Below are 23,126 nucleotides of genomic sequence, written 5' to 3'. Positions count from 1 at the left end.
TTCCCGACAGGCGAAATAAGCGCGGCTACAATTGGAAGTTGCGACGACGACGACTGTTTGCCTCGCGACAACGTTCTCCTCTTCCTCTCGCGAACGGTACCCGCGCTGCGTCGCAATCATCCGCTCGTTACACGCCAACTTAATCTTCCACGACTACCGAATTAATCCCTCAAGCGAGCCGGAGTATTTTTCCGAGTCGTTTTCACCGTTACTACCCCCTTTCGACGACGATTATCCGACACATGGGCATTTTTAATTTATTGAAAGTTGGGTTTGATGAATTTTATTTTATTTTTATTTGGAGACACTCGTCGTTGTTTTAAAACGATACTATGCAGAAGTGAGTCCTCTTTTATATGGGGAGAAAAATTATTAATTATAATAGTGACGTCAAATGTCATTTCAGTGTTTCGATCATTTCTACGATTACTATTTAGTCTTATTGATTTAAAAATTTATTAGAAATTAGGTTCAGTGAGTTTTATTTTATTTTTAGTTAATTTGAAGAACTTCAATTTAAAGCGGGGGAAAAAATTATTAATTATAATATTGACGTCAAATGTCATTTCAGTGTTTCGATAATTTCTACGATTACTATATACTCTTATCGATTTAAGAATTTTGTTTGGAATGTGATTGTGTAATTTTAAAATGGTATTTTAATCGATCTTGTTCATTGTTTCTGTAAAAATATCACCCTACAATTTTCCAAACCAAACTGATAGGTTCTGAATTTTTTTTTTAAATATTTACATTTATATAACGATGTATTTTCTTTAATTTCTAGTGGCTTTCAATAGAACAAATAATCATATTCATTAGTATGTCTAGGTTCGAACAATGTTTTCAATAATCTGCAATGTATTCTCGTTTTAATAAAATAAAATGAAATCGATTCAAAGAATAGTTATTCCCAAAAACCTTTTCCATTCGTCTAATATTGACACTTTCGAAGAGTTTGAAAATAAAAAAAACACGACGTTGGCGCGTAATCAGTGGTTATTCTAATCGCGTGGGAGGAAAAACGAGCAACGTCGACGTGAAAATATCGCGTCACGGGCGGGACACGTTTCCTTGACAAGCGGAATACGGGGCCAGACCAATCGGAAGTCCCGATAACAAACCTACCACCTGCTTCACCTCGAGCTACTTTTCTCCTTAAGTCCATAAAGCGGCGAGCCGACGCAAAGCAACCTTGCCAGGAGATTTACTTTATATGCAAATGCAAGACGGATATGCTGGAAATAGGGGGATGCGATGGCGTTTAACCGAAACACGATATCGACAAGTGTCATCTGTCAAACGTACCCTCTAATCTGACCCCTTCTTTCCCCTTCTGGCAGCTCCTTCCGGCGAGCTGTAGCACATTACTCGCGTACGACTTTATAAATTTTACTTGCCATTATAATCGACGAACGATTCTAAACAATTCAACCCTTTGCACTCGACTGACCCCTTTCAGGAAACATCGTAAATCTTGCAAACTCTATTCACAGAGACTCCTTCGTAACATCTATTAAATATGAATTTTTATTGTCAATTTTTCTGGAGGATCTTGTTTCTAATTTAGTCGAATTTATGTAATCTTTTCAAATAATTTCTAGCAGCTTTTATAAAGTAACGATATAATACAGTAACTCACGAGTTACTATTAGAAATTATTATGCAAAAGAAACATGGATGCCTTTCTTTTAAATTACACCTCTGGGCTAGAAAATATTTATATATTTTATTTTCTACTAAAAAATAATTCTTTTCCTATACTTTATCATTTCTCACATACAATTCTGACAAAATAACGATTTATTATCGTCGTTGAAGTCGCCTTAGAGGCCCAAGAATTGACAAACTAACACACATTTAATTAACGATTGATAAATAAGGATGCAATTTTGGACGTACGTTTCTCAAAATGTGGATTCGTTATGCGAGTCACAAAACGTGCTTGGTTCGATCCCTCTGGGAGGAATCCCTTGCCGTCAAGATGGCTCTTCGAACAAAACCGGGGCTCAGAAAAAAAAGTTTCTTTCGCGAAGCAGAAGACGAACCAATAAACATGATTCGCCTTATAATCTCGCCTTCCTTAGAACAGCTATATCCCCGGGAGTCCTTCCACTCGCCCAATCTAAGCGGGGAAATGGTTTTATGCACACAAGCGATACCCTCGGGGACCGTTATCCCATCCAAGGACGTTGAATAATTGCTGCCAGCTATCTAACCGATTGAAAATCAAGGATGTCGTGGGAATATCGGTTAAACAATTTAGCCAGTCGACACGATTAGTGTTACAATCTTCATTATACGATCAGCGTTCAAACGTTCTATCTGAGAAGTACAGCGTATAATCAACGAAATAAAAATTGCATGAAAGAGAATACATTTAAATATACATTTATTAATTAAATTGTGAATATACAGAGGAGGCGCGAATTAGTCCCCAAAAAATGTTTCCCATCGAAGTTAATCAGTATTTAATTGAAAAGAAATTGCAGTTGCTTAAATTTAAAAGCAAATTTACTTTCGATAAAAAGTTAATTGTCAAAAGTAGATATCAGTTTTGACATTGTTTGAACGTGTTTACGAAAACAATCGGTTATCGAAGCAGTTATTTAACATCTTTGCTGAAATATTTGATCCAATCTGGCACGGGGAAACGCAGAAACGATCGTTCCTTTGGCACATCTAACTACCAAATGGCTTTCGTGCGCGAGGAAGGTCCGAAGCAATCTCGTTCGTGGCTCGTGAAACGGAAGAAGAGCGAGAGCGAGAGTTCCGTGGACGGAGTAATAGGTATTATAGCAGCGAAATAAAGGAGAAAAGGCTCGATCGAAGCATGAAAGGGATGAAAAGGACCGACCGTGGAGTCGAGGATACCCATTATCCGCGCTGGGACGTGGATCTCGATGCAAAACACTTTGCAGACACGCGTTTAGCGACCCTTGATTCTCTCTAGCCATTTCTATACACCTAATCGCGCCATACAACAGTTGACAATTCACAGTGAACTGTATATCAATTTATTACTGAATTATTTTTAGGCGTGCATCATTTTTTTAATTCTCAGTTGCACCAAGAATCTTGGTACACTCAAATATTTACGTACAGGATAATAAAAAATTGTACCGAAATTTTTGGATCGTATTTTACTGTCAGAAATGTCCAAGTTTATTTTGTAGGAAGAAAATGGTCTTACCTGACAACTGATGTCTTGTTTCTCGGACAGTAGCCTGGCGACGTGACGAACGGACGAAGCTACTTCCGACGTAGCTCCTGCTTGAAGGGCTACGTCTAAAACTGCAAGAGTATCCTTGTCCCTTCGTAAGGCACACTGTAGCTCCGTCAAACGAATACTAAACTGCTGGACGGCTTGTAGAGCGCACAATTGTTGGCTGCCCCTGAAAAATAAACCACCATGGTTCAGTATTATGTCCCACGAAACTTACGAAAACGTTCAATTTTAATTCTGGGAAAATATCTTATTTTCAATCTTCTATGTAATTTATTGAACATTCAATTCTAATTCTGGGCAAATATCTTATTTTCTTCTATATAATTTAGAGTCAGAGAAATACTGATGAGGCTATTTTATACAATATTTAGTTCTAACAGTTTATTGTTAAGGTCGAAGGCTTAGAAATTTCACTTTTTCTCGAATCCTAATATAGTGCACCACTGGAAATGAAACACATAAATGTTTGGCGATTCGATGGATTCAGGACGCTCGATAAACATCGGTTCTTCCCGATTCTGGGAATCAGTGGACCAAATTGAATGGAAAAATCGCAGCAGGGTCAACGTAATAAAAAGTGGAAACGAAGGCAAAGCCTGTAGGCAAACAGCCAGGCGTCGAATTATTAGTGGATCTCCCCGATGGCGCTATCGGCAAATAAAAACAGTTTATCCGAGCTCGTTTCGAACGTCCCCAAGGCTCACACGCGGACTGATCATTGGCGTCCCACCGAAGAATCACTTTCATTCTACAATAACAAAATAAGCTAACTAAATAACACCAAATCATTATACAAATAATTTGTTTCGATAGACTCTCGAATATCTATTTCTTTCAATCTTTTTCAACGAGAAGAAAACATTATTCAGTCTCTTGGAACGCGGTTAATTAAATGAAAATCGAAATTGACGATTCTGTTCGATCCCTGGTTGCTTTCCCAAGGTCCAGAATGTCCAATCGAAGATGGAATCTGCGATACGTTCCTACAAGAAATGAAGTGTCTCGTGTCATCGGACGATTTGTACGTTATACGGAACAATCGCGCGCGCTCGTGCAAAGAATAGAAATATCTGGGTAACGCTGGAGAAGTTGACCCGACCTTTGCAAAAGCCCAGTGGGTCAATGGTAAACCCCTTTTGCATGGGACAAACCCCTATCAGACAAGGGGAATCAAGTGCTCATACAGCAATTAAAATGCGACCGCACCCGCACGCGACGTGCTTTTTGCTCGAAGCACGTATCAATTTCAAGCTACGCGATTTTCTTGACCCTTACACAGTCTTCTACACGCCTGCACTTTTTCCTTCCGAGTATTATTAAAGACGAACGTCTCATTAATCCTACAACTCGTGTAAAAATAAAACAAACTACTGTTACTGCAGATCGTTCAACAAGTATGCTATCAATTTCTTATTGCATTAGTTATTCGATGAATTTAAAAAATTTTAAACATTGTAATTATTTGCATTATCAATTCTATGAGAAAACAATTTTGAACAAATTTAGTTAAACTAGTCTCGGTTGCAGAATAATATAATCCACTTATTTGCAAGTTATTTACTGTCGAGACACGCTGACACTTTGGATTGAAATAGTCGTAAATTTCCTATGAGTAATTTGTTAAATTTAAAAATCATCGATGTAAATAAATGAACGTTCACCGTAGTAGGTAGTAAAGTTTCATACGGTAAGGATGGTGTAAAATCGTCCAAATGGACGTTTCTTTGGCGCAACGGACACTTTCGAAATATCCGAGATTAAACTTGCGATCCCAGCTAAAACTAGTAATCCCGTGACACGGGTCCAAATCCTGAAGATCTGAGCCCTCGCTGCCGGTACCTATGGTGTCCACGGGTTCCCGGTGTTTGCTTTGGAGGCTTCATTGCCTCTCATAATATTTGCCGAACGTCACACGCCGGCCAGCCAACGGTCAGTCAATGATCCTAAACCAGCTATTCCACGCGGCCCGAAACTCGATAACCCTCCACGGGAAAAGGAAACTCTCTCGACGTGGAGGACGAAGAATCGCCAACGTCATTAATCCCTAATCGCACGCTTCGCTCGTTGGCCATTCCGAAACCGTTACGTTTCTATTAGGTCACCGAGGGTAAGAAATTTATCAACTCGGATAACGCCAGATATTTTTAACGCGTTCACTTAACGCCAGAATAAAATTAAAACTACCTTGAACATATAGTGACAAAATAAATTGCAAAATAAACCTGGAAGGTAGCATAAATTATAGTAGTTGGTATAGTCATCGGATAGAGGATGAAAAGCCCTTTAAAATGAGCGTTTGTACGAGTCGATAGCGTAACTAGTTCCGGAGATATGATAATTTTTGTTTCAAGTCGAGCGTCAAAATAAATGTCAAAATAAACATAGAAGATAGCATAAATTATAGTAGTTGGTATAGTCATCGGATAGAGGATGAAAAGCCCTTTAAAATGAGCGTTTGTACGAGTCGATAGCGTAATTAGTTCCGGAGATATAGCATTTTTAGTTTCGCATCGATGCGGTGGCTAGTTTCGAAGATAGAGTTTGTTTACGTTTTGTTGCGCGCGCGCGAGTTCATTCATCTCGCGCGCGTAGATAGTAAAGAGTGCGTAGTAAATTCTTGGAAATACTACGCCGAACTAGGTCACGAGAGTCACGTACGCGGGGTAGGTCAGCACCACGCACGTGCGACAAGGAGGTCCGACTCCGCTAGACGAAGACAGAGATAGTCGAATTAGAAAAATTAACATTTACATAAATTGCGATATCTCCGAAACGGAAAGTCCGATCGACAAAATTCAAAAACCACTTTAAAGGGGAAGGTTTGCCGCCGCTAACAATGGCTTAATAATTAATAAAATACTAGTAGTTTCGGAACTGCACGCGTCTAAAGTTTTTAGTATTTTTAATGCGTGTGAATAGGCTTTCGTAAGGCGGAGAGTCAGACGTAGCGGAATTTTAAAAATTACGATTGTCTTTACACGATGATATCTCCAAAACGGAAAGTCGGATCGACATAAATAAAAAATCATTTTAAAGGGGAAGTCTTGCCGCTTCTAACAGTGGCTCAATTACGCATAAAAGTCTAGTATCTTCAAAATTGCACGTGTCTAAAGTTTTTAATACTTTTAATAGAATTTTTATTAAAATACTGCAATTAGTAAATAAATTATTCGAATAATTTCATTACTAATAATTCTATTATAATGTTTTTAATTCTGCTGGTAATGATTATGAAATTTCGTTTGTTATGGTTGCACATTAGCCTCTATTTATACAAGACTAACACAATTTTAATTAACCTGATTAATAAGCTGTAAAAATTTAAATACACAGTCCAATCTACTTCGTGGTAAAATACGATCAACAGAAAATCGAACACTGATTTTACATAACAACTTTCCCGAGCAACAATAAGTTACTTCTTCTTTTGATTACAGTGATTTCTATACTTTCTTATCGGTTTCTCTTAATTTTACATTTATTTCTTGTACTCCAAAGGGCATTTCTACGGACGAATATCGAATAAACAAATACTTACTTTTGGAAAGTCTCGTCCCAGACGCGGTACAAGTCCGTGACGCCGTCTTTCAGTTCTGTGAAGTTCAACGACGCGGCGTTACCGAGATCGGTGATCAGTCTGTGCGTGGAGACGTTCAGTGCCAGCATCGCCGCCTTGCGATCCCTCAACGCAGTCAGTTCGGCCTAGAACATTAAATATACATCTTTAGTGGTTGCCGTCTTCGGCTAACTCAAACAAATTGCTTCGTTCTTGCGGCAACGCCGGTGGAACCCGCTTTGGGGTGCGCCCAGTGATGTATAAACTGGTCACAGTGGTAGACCAAAGAAACCGAACTATGCGTCTTGCAACAGGGAATAAAAACATTTTATCTTTCGAGCGAACGATCGCGAGCAATCCATCCGCTTTACGAACGAACGCAATAAAACGATAATTACATGACCGTTCGTGCGAGGGAGAAATTGATTACGTTCGTCAGCGTTTGAAGGACTGCAGAGACGTTTCTCTTTCTTATCGAGAATTTTGCTGAGCAAGCTTCCCAATTTCTTTGCACAACTCGTGATGGCGACTTCTGGACACACATTTATTTTAGTCCAGAAACTCCCAGCAAAATCCTTCCTTGCAAATTAGCAAAAATTTTCGCAATGCCTATGTATCAACCCGTTAAATTAAAATAAAATTTACATAGTGAATGTCATTTTCAGGTACGCATTATTTTACTATCTATGTTTCAGGTTAATTTTACCCTTGAGTGGATTAATGGGTCCACAAGTTTAAACTAATAATTGTTTAATACGTGTCATTCGAAAATTTTTTTTAAAGGAAAGTTGATTTCCATTTACCAATTTGGTAAAAATCAACGTTAAGTAAAATAATTCAATTCAGATGAAGAGTGCACTTGAACTCTGCAAAATAATCTCGAAAGAAATAAAAAAGAAAAAATGAGACTCGATAATTTAAGTACATATCAGGCACGCTTAATTTTACCGTTCGTGGATCAATTTAAAAAAAAAAATACTGATTTTAATTTTCAGCTCTGTTTTAATCGACCATTTCGAAACTCGATCCGTGCCCCAAACTGACATACGGTAAAAAAGATTGAGGATTATTTTTCTGAAATTTTTAGGGGGTAAGTGTCCCATCAGTTTGAATGAAAAGAAAGAGCTAACGACTGTTAGCAGAGGAGTAACAGTTCCTCCAGCATCCACGTTCGGGGCAAACCGGAGTTCCGGTCTTGCGACCTACCGCGACATCGAGCATGTAAAGCCAGACAATCCGGGGGTCTCCAAGACCGAAACAAGCGTGCGTTTATCAGAAAAAGCATAACCGAACTATAAGGGTTGTAAGAGCGCGAGTCAGACGATGGAGTAACCACGTCACGTTGTCACGTCCCCGTCGTCCTACTACAGAAGGCAGCCGACGAGGGCCGCATAAATAAACCCGGGTTTACGACGACGACGCAGGGCGTAAGAGAACGAAAACGAGAGCCCCCCTTTGCTTCTGTTCCTCTCTTTCTATTCCCCGTTGCTTCGTACGCCCCCGCGTCATTTCTCTCGCTCGTCGCGTGACGAGAAGAAGAGTTCGAGCTGGAGCTCGTAAAGCTCGTCCTTGCGGTCATCGCGTCTCCCGACGTCTTTCGTGTGCTTCCAGGAGTAATTCCTCCAAACGAAACGACGGAATTTACTACTGTTTCCTTCTTGCATTTATATTGTACGCCGATCTCCTTCGAGTTCCCCGTCGACCATCGCGCGAATTGAAAGTTTCTGAAATCGAACATCGACTCGGTTCAGCGTTACGACAGATGGACTTGTACCTCGAGAATAGTTACTGGTTAAGTAGTCGAGCGAGATGTAAGTCAGACGGAGTCGTCACCGAGCGCCTGACTATGTTAGGGTTTGTACTACTTGTGTTTTTCGTGATGCTGGTTTTATGTAATACAGAATGGAGAATTATTAATTAAGGTAGGAGATTACAAACTCATAACAATATTTATAAATCTCTATACCGTTGACTCGATACGATTAGAATGAGAAAATTGATAATTGTATACAAATTATATTTTCGGTAATGAATTTTTTCCTCGAAAGGGCGTAGGATTTCGAGGGTATGTATATTCACCAAAAGTGATTGTAATTAACCCCTGTAATCAAAAATAATTTTTTCAGACAGATTTGAAACTTTTCAATTTCGTCGAAAAATTTAGACACCTACTCCCTATCGATTTTTCTTGAAAATATGTTTTTGATTTTTAATAATTTTGTATGATGTCCTACAGAAATGTTGTCTAATACTTTTTTGTAGGTACCCATGAGCTCTACTTCAGAAAAAAGTTTCATTGAAATATATTCACTATTGGAGGAGTTATGGTTGTTTGAAAATTGGACCATTTTTATGGGGTTTTTCTCATTTTGCGGGGTCAAGGGCCAATTTTTCGAATATTTTTGCGATTTGTACATATTCTCCATCAAAATACGCGTAGTTTACTTTTTTAAACGTTAAAATCGTCCAATCCGTTCAGGAGTTACAACGTTTTAAAGATTCGCATGAAATTTCAGTGGAATCAATCAACGGTATGGCCAGACATTGTATTTTCGGTAAAGAATTTTTTTCTCGAAACTGCGTAGGAATTCGGGGGTATGTCTATTCACCAAAAATAATTGTAATTGACCCCTGCAGCTAGAAATAATTTTTCCAGAATGATTTGAAATGTTTTAATTTCGTCGAAAAATTTCTCATTGCTGAAAAGCTCAATTACTCTATTATAAGTGCAATTCTAATTCTAGCGTCTGACTATATTTTGTTTGTACTACTTATGTTTCTCGTGATGCTGGTTTGATGTGATACAGTATGATTAATTATTACTTAAAGTGGGAGATTAAGAACTCCCAATAATATTTACAAATCTCTATACCGTTGATTCGATACAATTAGATGGAGAAAATTAATAATTATCGTTACTCGAGGTAGCATCAGATTCCATTATTAACCCTCTATAGGCTTGTGTAACTAATATATAGACATAACACCAAATAATTTTGATTTTTTCACAAGATGACGTCTTAATTATGTAATGTTTCTGAGATAACCAATAACAATATCAATAACAGTTAACAGCATCAACCTGAAATATCGAAGTAAATGCAAGTTTACATCTAAGAAAAAAATTATGCCCATAGAGGGTTAAATATGCAGAACGCGTAAATATTATTTGTCAGCATTCCAAGTTGAATTTGATTGATGCACTATCTAATTAAAAGAGAAACAGAATTTTGTATGTAACTGTCAACATACAAGGCAATTTTTAGATCTCCAAAACCTAGAATATCCAAGGTGCGATCTAACGAAACGAAGAGGCTAGCCTAACGCCTGAAGCTCCGATCCTGGTGTACCAGAGTGAGTTCTCGCCCGGGCAGCCTCCGTTCGCGCGTCACTCGCGAAGCCCCGAATCGATATTCTTCACGGTAGCCAATAATTTATGCAAATCCGAGCACGAGTAAACGACGGATACAGGCGTGATACCGGGCACGGTATCAAAGAGGTCAGACGCGTGAAAAGCGTCGGCGGGGAACGCACGCGGCCACGATGTGTGTACAGCGTACAGAGAAAAGAGCCCTCCTGACGCGGAGAAAGAACGACGCCGGTTTGCGCCGTTGTCCGACAGCGGTCGCAACGAAAAGTGGTTGGCATTGATATTCCAGGCACATTGCGGAGGCAGAAGCAGCCGCTCCGTGCCCGTTCCCCTCTTCCAACCACCCACCACATCGCCTCCTTCCCTTTGGGACCCCCCCGTCCATGCCTCCACAGCTCTAGAGCAAACCCTCTTTCTCTCTCTGGTTCTCTCCCTTCGATATCGGGCTGTCCCTCTTTCCCTGTTACGCCCCCTCGCGGCGGCAGACACGCACATTCCGATCTAATTCAATTTCCAATCAACAGCCAATCAATTGATTCGAATTCGGTATACAGAGCGAACCGTTCGGCCGCTGCATGACTACGAGGGTACCAGAACCGACATGGCCGCGCCGGATGCCTCCACTAGCCCAAAATCCATCCAAAAGATCGACTTCTCTATTGGGACTGACGAGAAGTTTCTACAGATTTTATTCGGAATATACTCCATCGAGTTTTTTGACACGTTCACTGTCTCGTATATGTAGAGGGGCTAAAAAAATTAATTATGAAGATAAATCTAAATGGGGGTTGAATTTTAACGAGACTGAAAATATAAATTCTATGGAGAACTCTGGGTATGCTAGTTTTCGATTGTTTTAGAACGAAGCTAAGAAACTTAATTCTGAAGATAAATCTAAATAGGGGTTGAATTTTAACGAGACTGTGAATATAAGTTTTATAAGAAATTGTGAATATGGTATTGTTTTCGTGGACAATTTCAATCAAAGTTTAAAAATAAGAAGAAATACACAACGCTGTTGAACTAAAAACATTTGGTGCAAAATAATAAACAGACCCCTGGTGAACACGTTAAAAAACGTAACATTACAAATCAGCTTCCTCCATTTCAAACTTGAGTTAACAATAAGAGCATCAAAACTTCTCAAACAATTTTAAACCCTGTATTAACAATTCTCTCTATTCTATATATTTTCAGAGTTTCTCACAAATATAATTGACCTCCCTCGATAACGTTCGCGTAGTGGCCCCCCTGTAGCGAACGTTAACGAGTGCTCCTAGCGACACGACGTATCGAACGGTTTTTCGTGACCAGTAAAAAAGTTATGCAAAAATGTTGCTGAAATCTCAGATCCTCGTCTCGCGCGATGCCTCTTTCGAACTGGGGGGAATTAGTTTTTTGCTCGCGGTGATTCTGAGGTTGCTTGCGTGCGGATCCCGCCGCTAGTATTTTAATTGCTCGGCCGTATCGCGAGCGCGGGCTTTTTAAAGGCCGCCGCGGGAGGCAAGAAAAACGGCGTAATGTCCGAACGATCGCACCGAATAAAGGCACGCGCGGCCACTCGAAATAGCTGGCCACCGGTGTACCGGATCGGCTAACGAGCTTCCGAGTCCGAAAGCCTTTCGCGATTAACCTCGCCGCGTGTTACAAGGTCCCTGCGCTTCGCGACGACCACCGGACGTCGTCGAATCTGTCTACGTGGATCGTTTACGATCTTAACACATCGACGACCGATCACGGAGATCTCTACCTTTTGTGACAATGCCGCGCTCTACCCTCACTAACACACCCAACAATCGTCTTTGCGTCAGCTCGACACATACACTCCTGTCAGTTTAGAATTTTATCGAATCATTTTTTTAAAACTTCGGTATTGATTTGAGTACTTTTTTTGCATATTGGGTAACTATATAATGAAGAACAATATATTTGTTTTTCTATGAGCAATTTTTGCTTACACATATACCTTGATATAATAGCTAAAAATCCACCAAAGCTTTTCAAAATCTCAGTGTTTCGAACTGGTACACCCCTGGGAAAAATTTTAATGGGAGATTCTAGAGGCCAAAATAAGACGAAAATCAAGGATACTAATTTGTTGATCGAGGCTTTGTTAAGAAGTTATAGAAACATTTCTGGCCGCACAGTATATTTTCGGTAAAGAATTTTTTTCTGGAAAGTACGTAGGGGTATGTATAATGACCAAAAATTATTGTAATTGATCCCCGTGACTGAAAATAATTTTTTTAGAACAATTTGAAACTTTTCATTTTCGTCGAAAAATTTAGGCACCTACCCCCTGTCGATTTTTCTTAAAAATTCCTTTTTCATTTTTAGTAATTTTGTTTGACGTCCTACAGAAAAGTTGTCTAATACTTTTTTGTAGGTACCCATGAGCTCTACTTCAGAAAAAAGTTTCATTGAAATATATTCACTATTGTAGGAGTTATGGCGGTTTGAAAATTATACCATTTTTATGGGGTTTTTCTCATTTTGCGGGGTCAAGGACCAACTTTTCGAATATTTTTGCGATTTGTACATATTCTCCATCAAAATACGCGTAGTTTGCTTTTTTAAACGTTAAAATCGTCCAATCTGTTCAGAAGTTATGACGTTTTAAAGAATTGGATGAAAATTCGGGCAGACATTTCTGGCCAGAAATTAGATTTTCGGTAAGGAATTTTTTTCTCGAAACTGCGTAGGATTTCGGGGGTATGTGTAATGACCAAAAATGATTGTAATTGATCCCTGCAACCAAAAATAATTTTTTTAGAATGATTTGAAATTTTTTTATTTTGCCGAAAAATTTCACACCTCGAATTTTTGTCTCGAAAGTGAGTAGGATTTCGAGGGTATGTCTAATGACAAAAAATGATTGTAATTGACCCCCGTAACCGAAAATAATTTTTCAGTGGATGATTTAAAATTTTAAAAATTAATTTTTTAATAACTTTTTATCGAAGCCTCAGTCAAGAAATTGATATTCTTAATTTTCGTCTTAAATTCTGGAATATTCTCACTAAACTAATATAAATATTTAATAATTTTGATAATTCAGACCTGTGTTATAAATTAAAATTCTGGTATATTCCCATAGTAGACCAACCCAATTTTTAAGAATTTTTAATTCCTCTCGAAATGTCAATTTTCTTTTGAAGAATATGATCCAGAATGTTATCTTAGTATCAATAGCAGTCATACAAAATTTTTAATTCAATCCTCCATAATACCAGTGGTAACGTGATTCTACGTCCACGCAGAAAATAGCACTTTTCGACGCCTAGAGGCCTAGAATGCGATCCTAGAAGGTCGACGCGTAAAAAATTTGAAAACCGCGTCGGCCTACCGCGTCGGATGCCAATGTCGCGCAAGCTCCTAGACGAAAATAGTTTTCTCACGGTTCTGCTCTGGTCACGCTTAATCCCGTAGTCGAATCACGCGACGTTTAAGTGCGAACGATCGCTAATGAGCGGAATATCAAAACGCGAGTCACCCGACGCGTTTCGTTTGGAATTACGCAATAACGTAATCGGCGGCGGGCGACGCGACGCGCCCCGTCGAGTCGCGACATGCGCCAGCCGTCGCACGGTAGTCCGCAACGGTGTGCAACTGGGCTCGATTGAAGCCTGTTTACGAATGCATAATACACGCGGAGCATTCCATTCTGATTCGCGCGCCGCGCTCTGCACTCGCTCATTCCGTCGCGCTTTTCGACCCGCGTCGTGCATCCCAAATACGCGACGTCGACGCCTCCAAACACGCCGGACACGGATCGTTCGACGAAATTTTACTCGTACAATTTTCCCTCTAATTTAACCCTTCGCGCGTGTCACCCTAATCTTGGCAAACATCGTTTCTTTTACGATAGAGGGCAAATGTCGATCAGACATTCCCTACGATTCTTTTTAAATTAATTATGGTCCATTTTTGTTGCAAGTTCTAAGTTACATATTCCAAATTTCTTTTATGATTGAGGGCAAATGACAATGACAGAATATCCCTACGATTCTTTTTGAAATAAATTAATAATGGTCCACCTTTGTTGCAAATTTTAAATTACATATTCCAAGTCTCTTCACATGGATTTTAAGTGACAGAGAAGTGGTTCTCTATTAATTTAGAAATCTAAAATAATTATAAATATTATTTACAAGGGATGAACCAGTACCAATAAGCAACCTCGACCATTTTATTTGCCTCATCTTTCTCGTTTAAGGAATATTGCTGCAATATAGGAGGAAAGCTCGTAAAGTTCTTGGTCGTATTATCCACGACTCGCGTCATTTCAGAAACACATCCACTATCAACTACTATATAACGGCCTAGTTTGCACCTTGATTACTCTTCAATTATCCAGTGTCCTCGCTTTGCTAGCATCTTCACTATAATTCAACGTGTCGAGCATAAATTCCATAGCCTTATCTCGTATAAACTGGGTGTTCTTACCGGTCTGTGATAGTTACGACTATAATCCTTTACTCGAACAGTTATTACACGTTTATGGAAGCAAATGCTGTCTTCAAAAATTTATTAAAGAAAAGGTACTCCACCAATACACGCAAAATTATTTATAAGTGAATATGCACGAGATGGACAAAATTTATCTTGTACAGGAAACATTTTTAAATTTTTATATTCGGTGAACAAATCCCTGTGTACCAAAGAACCAAATTTCAATTTCCTGAATTACCATTTTAATCCCGCGCCAGACACCTGCGATCTGCCAAAAAAAAGCACTCTTAATCCTCCCATTCGCGTGCTTGATTCGTAAAGCGAGTCCATAACACCCTCTCTCCGGTGTTCGACGCAACAATCCAAACTTAATAATCCCCTACACGCGTGCTACCGACACTCTCTGCGGAGCTTAGATCAACGAAACATCAACCCTTGCTTTTTAAATTTTCCACGTATTCAACCTCAGTACGATCCCTCGAGTCTTCAACATCGTCTCAACTTAAGACCAATTTAACATCAACTTAACGTCCATGAAATACCGAGCCTTCAACCTGACATTCGATGTAAATGTTTCAATGGAAAACAGAAAAATTCAGTATTAATGGACAACACTAGGACTTGCATTCAACCACAGCACCTGCAGGAAAATTACTCGTACCACCTAACATCCCCTGTATCTAACTATAGTGAAGATATTTTTGCTAATAATTTGCATGCCTCAGTTAATATGTAGCATCTTAAAATAAATTGATGAGAAGTTAAGTGTTTCCATATATTTATTTTTCAGATTTTACTAGAGACGCCTACACCTGTTCCAAACAACTTTTACAAAGACACTTTTATTAATAACTCTAATGCCTCAGTTTACATTAATCCTGGCTTAAAATAAATTGACAAAAAGCTAACTGTTTCCACATATCAATCTTCCATTTTTCAGATTCCATTACAACCACCTACGCCAATGTGTTAATCGCCAAACCTCAGCCCAACTTTGACGAGACATCAATCCTTGCTCCCTAACCCTACCAGCTACCTCCTGAGCCGCTGACGAACTTTCTGAAGTCTCCATCCAGGCCCGGAAAGTTCACCCTTGGTTCCCGAACTATCCAATGGCGGTCCCTTAACCGAGTCTTCGTTTCGAACGCATTCTGACGCATACGAGCCCCAAAAATCCGGCTTTGCGTACGTTTCTCGACCCGCTGCGCATTTCCTCGCGAGAGGTGCCGGTCTAAGGCACGCGAAAACATGTAAAACAAGAAGGCGGTGCTCCTCCATCGCGTATTGGGATGGGTTTCGGTGGCTAGACGGGCTCGCGCGCGCCTCCTGCATAATGCAGCACAGCGACGAGTTCACCCGGCAAATGTTGGACGCTAATACATCTTGATGATAGATAGGGAGCATGTGTTTGGTCTTCGCAATGAGGCCGAGAGGGATGTCGGGGATACTGCGGGGAACGAGAGACAGGGGAGAAGAAAAGCACGGAGGAAATGGGAGAGCGATAGCGAGCGATCGAGGAGGAAAAGAAGAGCGCGCCAGAAAAAGACGACCAAACGGATGCCGGAAGACGGTGGGCAGGGGGGGTGTACAGACGGGAGAAGACGGTCTAAAGGCGAAAATGAGAAGGAAAGCGTCCGTGGACGAAGAGAATCGGAGAAAATGACTGATAGACGAAGAGGCGACTAGGAAGTGCCCGGGGGGGATGGAGAACGCGGAGGAAGAGAAACAGGAAGGAGACTGAGGGTGTTCCAGAGGTTTCCAGGGAGAGGGTTGAGAGAGGGTCGGCAGGGGATGACTCTCGGGGGGTGGAAACTCGGAGGGGTTGGCTAGGTTGGCTAGGTTCGCCGGCGTTCGGTCGCGAGTTGCGATGCCAGGCACGTCGCCGTCAGACGAGCGTACGTGCGACACGACTACGCTTTTACGCCACTCTCTGCCTCTATCCTTGCCTCCTGACTGCCCCTCTCGCTCTCTTTATACTCCTCTTCCTCCGCGTCTTTCGCCGCCTCCACCTCTTCCGAGCTTCGACGCTCCCCTGCGCTGCCCCCGCGGCTCGGGGTTCCTTCTATTTCGCCTACTTTCCTCTCGCCCCTCCTTGGGCTCGATCTTCCCGCGACTTTCCAACTTTTACGTTGCCCCAGCTAGCAGTTAGGGGTGCTTTTCGACCGACCAGGCTGGGTCGACTATGACCCGTACTATTTCATGTCAGAAACCGTCGCTTTCGAACGCGTTCTTTTAACAAATGCTCGTACAAGTTGAAAACTTTACGCGTGATGTCTCATAAATAAAGAACTATCTAACACGGAAGACACAATTTTGGATTATTTCCAGAAAAGTAGGAACCCTGTGCAAACTCGAAAACAGGGTGCATGAATTTCTCTATCAATACCTCACGTTCTGGTAGGTCAAGTACAGTGAAAAATGATCAAATAAAGATTCTGAAATATTTAAAATATCTAAATCGAGTGTTGAAAACTGTTTGTATAAATTAGACTATATATCCTTCACCACAAGACTATAACAGCTGAACTTCTATATAAACGATACTAGTTGCACTATTTGTTAAAACAAAATTATTCTTCAGTTTTCTAAGAATTTATTCCAGAGAATGAAAATTAAAAGCAATAGTTAAACGATTTAATTGTTTATTTGCATCGCTCGTGTTCCGACACAAGCAATAGGATAACATCGTCGCCATCTACAGTGAAGGGGATCAGGAAAGCGATGCGCGGCGGCGATCGATGTAGTTAGAATTCGTATCGTCGAGGGATTCACTGTCTACAGTATCGACTGAGAACACGTTACCGACGCGATCGAGACTACACAACAGCTCAGACGAGATATACGAGTAGATCTTACATAAAAGATATTTTTTCGGTCCATTTTTCTGGGGCTCTTTGGATATGTGTATTCACCAAAAATAATTGTAATTGACACCCAAACCCAAAAATAATTTTTTCATAATGATTTGAAATTTTTTACTTTCCCTGAAAAATTTCAGCACTTACCTCTTATCGATTTTTCTTAATAATTCGTTTTCGATTTTTAGTAATTTTGTTTAACGCTCTACAGAAAAGTTGTCTAATACTTTTTTGTAGGTACCCATGAGCTCTACTTCAGAAAAAAGTTTCATTGAAATATATTCACTATTGTAGAAGTTATGGTTGTTTGAAAATTGGACCACTTTTATGGGGTTTTTCTAACTTTACGGGGTCAAGGGCCAACTTTTCGAATATTTTTGTGATTTGTACATATTCTCCCCCAAAATACGCATAGTTTGCTTTTTTAAACGTTAAAATCGTCCAATCCGTTCAGGAGTTACAACGTTTTAAAGATTCGCATGAAATTTCAGTGGAATCAATCAACGGTATGGTCAGACATTGTATTTTCGGTAAAGATTTTTTTTCTCGAAACTGCGTAGGAATTCGGGGGTATGTCTATTCACCAAAAATAATTGTAATTGACCCCTGCAACTAGAAATAATTTTTCCAGAATGATTTGAAATTTTTTAATTTCGTCGAAAAATTTCTCATTGCTGAAAAACTCAATTGCTCTATTATAAGTGAAATTCTGAACACTTTAAGATTCCTGGGAAGATTTAAAGTGAAGCAGCTTGTGGAGATCAACTTGCACGAATAAAGACCTCGATTATATTCGCGCTAAAGATACTGTAACAAAAGTTAGAGTGTCTTTTCAGTTATAAAATAATGAGTGTAAAGGTCGTAGCACTTTGTGTAGTCTATAACGCAGCCATAGAAATATGAGATTCTTACCGTAATTCGGTTAATCCGCTCGTCCAACACGTGAGGCTGCTCCAGAACGATCTCGTACGAAAAGAGTCTGTCGTGGGCCGCTTTAAATTCTGTACGCAGAGCGGTTAATTCGCGATGAAGCGCGTTGGCCATTTGAGTCTCCTCGACTCTAGCCGTCAGGGACTCCCATTTCTCCATCGTACCTGAAACACAGAAACGCTCAACGTCAGTGTTGATCGGACAAAACACGCGTCACGAGTCGTCCACTAGAAATTTCGAAACTACAAACTACTCTTCCCCATTAATTTCAGGGAAAGAAAACAGAAGCGCGCATAGAAAGTTAGACATTACGTTAAAAGCATACAAAGTGATTCCAATATCAAACTGCAGCTATGTTCTAGCAGATAATAACAAAGATTTTTGAAAGTATACAACATTTTTCTCTTCGTTTTTCTACTTTCACGAGAGAACTATAAGCCCAACTCGGTTACTAGAGTCACCATTTGTACTGGTTTAGATCATCGCTTTCGAATAAAGAACGCAGAATTCTGAGAAAGTAAAAGAAAATTAGAGCGTTAGACGTAACGGGGCAGTTTAATAAAAATAAATAACTCAACGTGCGTAGACACATTTAATTAAAGAGAAAAGATAGCAAACATGATAAGACAGAACAAAACGTTTTCAACCATATCTATGGTTTCTCTATGGTATAATTTTTTTAAACATCAGCAAGAAAATTTATAGTTTCAAATCCTCTTATTGTTTAGTTTGAGTACCAATTGATTCACGAACGTGTAAATAATCGAAGAATAATTTCTTTTTTAAAGAATGAAATAACGTTCGTGTAAAAGAGGGTTAACATCGAAGAATCGAAACATTTCACGAAGATTTTAATAATTTTCCGATTACATCTCTCTTTGTGCAATACAGCAGCGTCACAGGCGGAAGCGTTATGTGCAATTACACGAGTTTGCTTTAGCTCACGTATACTGATATCACTATTATTGCACATCGTTTGCGACGCTGGGTTTCCAGACAACTTGCACACGACAGTCATTATGTCAGCGAGAATAAGTGGTCAGACATTTAAGGTCAAGCAGCTTATATCTGTACGCATATATGCGCTTCGCATGGCTTCAATGACCTGCTTCTTGTTTCATACTTTCCTTCGGAACTTTCTTCTTCGAAACTATGTTGCCCTTAAAAAACACGCGCGTGTAATCCTGTCGAGCGATTTAAAAAGCAGACTGACACCGTTTCCAACTGTCAGTTCCAATTGAAAAGACTCTCGTTTCGTGAAATTTAATTTCATATTCGCGTGCAACGAGGTACGAAATTGAATTTCATTAGTATAATTTTAAACGTCGCGAACAAAACGTGGCAACAATTTTTGCTTGGACGATTTTATGTGAAATTGAAATCTTATATAAAGCTGTTGGGTTTAAACGATCCTACTTCAGTTGAAATATTTATTAATTAACGTGACCACTTTTGGTGTAACACGAAATCATTTTGATATGGAACACCATTAATATGCGATTTAATAAGTACGTGAAATGTGTAATATTGGTCAGATTGAAATGAAAATTATACGATGCAATGATAATTAATATTTAGAGAGTTAATATATATTTAATCGATATTTATTATCGTGATTTATAATTTGATCGAACAAATTGTACAACACGTGCGTACAAATTAATTTGGTAGAATTAAAAATAGAGAGATAAATCGATCAATGGATATACGAGTTCCAACGAATAGAAGTTTATCGATAATTCTACGCTAATTTTCTGCAGAAAGAGTTTGCCAGACCGGACGTAAAAATGTCACGGTATTTATGCTTTCCCCGGGATACCAGTTATTGCAATTTTTACACTCTCCACGGCATCCGGTGTGTTTTTCATACACGACACGAACGTTCTTAATGATTTTGAATTGAACGAGCATTAATGTCGATTATAGCAACGTTGATGTATTTTCTTACTCCCGATAGTAGTTAATATCGCCTAGCAATCAGGCGAAATTGGAGGAAACAATTTAATTTTGCATTTTTATTTTCGTTATTTTTAAAGAATAGCTTCTATTAAAATATGCAACTCGAAAAGATCGATACACTTAAATTATTTTGTAAAATGTCACCTAGTTAACGAAGAGTAAATAATTATTGTAGCTTTGTGGTTAAGAAATGTTTCAATGTATTTCTTTTTAATTCTTCACGAATAATTTGATATTTTCTCTAGGTGTATTAGATATTTCACAATTTTATAATTATTTGCATTTATTTCATGACCCCTTGGAAGAGATATTCAAGGGTTAATTAGTGTTATAAATTCTTTATTGAACTCTAAAGGTAGGTAAAAATGTACAGAATTTTATCGATTTAAAACACCTGAGCGTCGATGACCAGTTCAATAAATTATCTAGAAATTTCAGCTTTCGTTCAATTAAACGCGAGTACGTGCAATTCGTAAGACGTCTTCGCGCGAGCGAGATAAGTTAGTCGGTGAAAGCCGATCGAATTCTCCTTTCTGTCCTGCATGGTAGCCGTGACCAACGCGAGTACCGAGTAATTACTGTCCCGTAAACAGAAACAAGAATTCAAAGAAAGTGAATAGATACGGAGAAAGGAGTACCGGGGTCAGGATCGCGATTAATTAACTACACCGCGGACAGTAATTAATAACGACTGATCGCTCAATAACGACCGTAACGACCAACGATCATTGAATTCGTAACGATCTACGAAACGAGACAACAATAAGCGTTTCCAGCGATAAGAACTTTCAGTTAGTCGAGCAGATTTACGCGTGTTGCGTTCAACAGTAGATCGAGATTTAACCGGCTAGTGGAATTTACCGAAAAACGAGCAAAAAGCAGACGGAACATAGGTCGACGATGTAATAGGCTTTCTAGATAGTATATGACTTTCATTTTCTAAGCTTCTTTGTACTTCTTTTTGTTCCACGTCTTTATTGCACAACGTTTGTTATATTGCACGTGTAAAGTAAACATTCGTTTGAGAAATGTAATAGAAGCAGATAAAGCGTATGGATGAAAACAAAGTGCAGTTTCTAAATCTAATCTCAATTACACAATTCGATTTACAATGACTATTTGGACGCGTATTGCTCTTGTTTACCTTTTTAGTAATATCTTATATTCAGGTAAATAATAAAGTATATTTTACCGAGTATTAACGAGAGAAATTACATATATAATCGATTTGTTTAAAAAAGAAAATTTGATATTAAAATTTGTATATATTATACACTTTTATTTTACATTTTACATTTAACTGATTTTTCGGAATTTCCATTGGTCAGTCAGGGCTTTGTCTATAGTTCTGATGTATCAGAGATGCTAGAATTTTATTCGAAATTCGTCTTTGAAGTGAAATATAATTTTCTATAATTCAGACTACAATTTTCACTGAAATTCATCTGAGAAGGTTGACCATCTCAGGCACTCTAATAGTGCAACGAGACAAGAAATAATAAGACAAGCTTGGAGGAAATTGCGCTCGGTTCAAAGAATGTGGAAGTAACGGTTGAGAAGAGATAAAAAAGAAAAGGACAAAATGAGTAGCAAGTTGAACGAATCCAAAGTCAAACGTTTAAAGAAAGTAGGATAAGCCGTTTAATAGCAAGAAAGAATAAAGCAAGGATTTAATCCTATACGAAATGGAGGACACAAGTCCATTTTGTAGTTAGAAATTAAAAATTGAGAATCATTATCCACCTTCGAAATAAAGTTACTTTAATCTTCTCGTCTTTAAAAGAAGAACCTACTCTACGAATTCAAATGTTATAACGCAGTTACTGTCGCGTGAAGGTAACGAAGTCATGGCTCGGAGAATACTAACGCACTCATCGGCAAAGATCCAAAGAGAATCATCTAATCTCATTCGTTAACATCCGTGACGATAGCAACAAAAATAACTCGAAGGCCATCTGCGCTTTTCCATCCACGTTCGACATTGAAGTTTCGTCTGCGTTTTCTCTACCAGATCCCTCAATGTTTACCATGACATCTACCATACTTAAAAAATCGTTTATTTACTATATCGAATGCTGGAGGAAAACAAGACACTCTGTTCAAGTGGCATTCGATCGAAATGATCGTTCCGCGAATCGTTCGGCCATAAAATAGAAGCGTGAAAAGAATTTCTAGGTTGAAGAAAGAAACGGTACTTCGACTTTTTCACGGTTTTCTCAGAAAACAAAACTTTCACTTTGCAATGGGTGGGTCGTAAAAACCGCTGCGTGGCGAACTATAGTCGATGAGTGAAATCTTCAAGGGGGGGCAGAAAAATGGGTCGTGGTCTACCGTTCGACGGAAACAAAGAAACCTTCGTGAGCCTACTCGCCATTTTATGTGACCAAATATCTAATATAAAAAAATCCTCGCGTGTTTAAATAAATGGAAACTAAATTTTTAAATCGAGTAAAAAATTACTGTGCTTTTATTATTCTTTTCAACCATAATTTAATCCCTGAATTCTGGTATAACAAATTGACATGGACGTGCCTTCAAAATATTTTTAATTTGTTGTTTCTTCGAGTATATCACTTTTCACTGGATCGAAATAGTATTTAAATTTCCCATCGACCGTGATCGTCTGAATCATGCGTTCAGCAATGGATCGTAACAGCTACACGATCATCGACGGATGCTTCAAAGGAGAGGAACACGTTTTACACGAGCATAAAAGAAACGACGAGTCTCGAAAACCAGCATCGACGGAAAGCAATAAATTTCACGCTAATC

The 23,126-nt window shown here is 39.1% G+C and overlaps 1 protein-coding gene across 4 annotated transcripts in view; it reads right to left on the bottom strand.

Annotated features, from left to right (window-relative positions):
• LOC143340232 (uncharacterized) overlaps positions 1-23,126 on the bottom strand; it is a 150,646-nt gene that overhangs the window by 15,346 nt on the left and 112,174 nt on the right. For all 4 annotated transcript variants that reach the window (XM_076761939.1, XM_076761936.1, XM_076761938.1 and 1 more), the window contains exons 17-19: positions 18,378-18,559; positions 6,768-6,931; positions 3,194-3,395 (exon numbers count right to left, since the gene is read on the bottom strand). In XM_076761939.1, coding sequence (XP_076618054.1) covers positions 3,194-3,395; positions 6,768-6,931; positions 18,378-18,559 — 548 coding nt within the window. The remainder of the gene's footprint in view (positions 1-3,193; positions 3,396-6,767; positions 6,932-18,377; positions 18,560-23,126) is intronic.

Source organism: Colletes latitarsis, chromosome 3 (genome assembly GCF_051014445.1).
Source record: "Colletes latitarsis isolate SP2378_abdomen chromosome 3, iyColLati1, whole genome shotgun sequence".
NCBI classification, from domain to species: Eukaryota; Metazoa; Arthropoda; class Insecta; order Hymenoptera; family Colletidae; genus Colletes; species Colletes latitarsis.
This window is presented reverse-complemented; position numbering and strand designations above follow the sequence as displayed.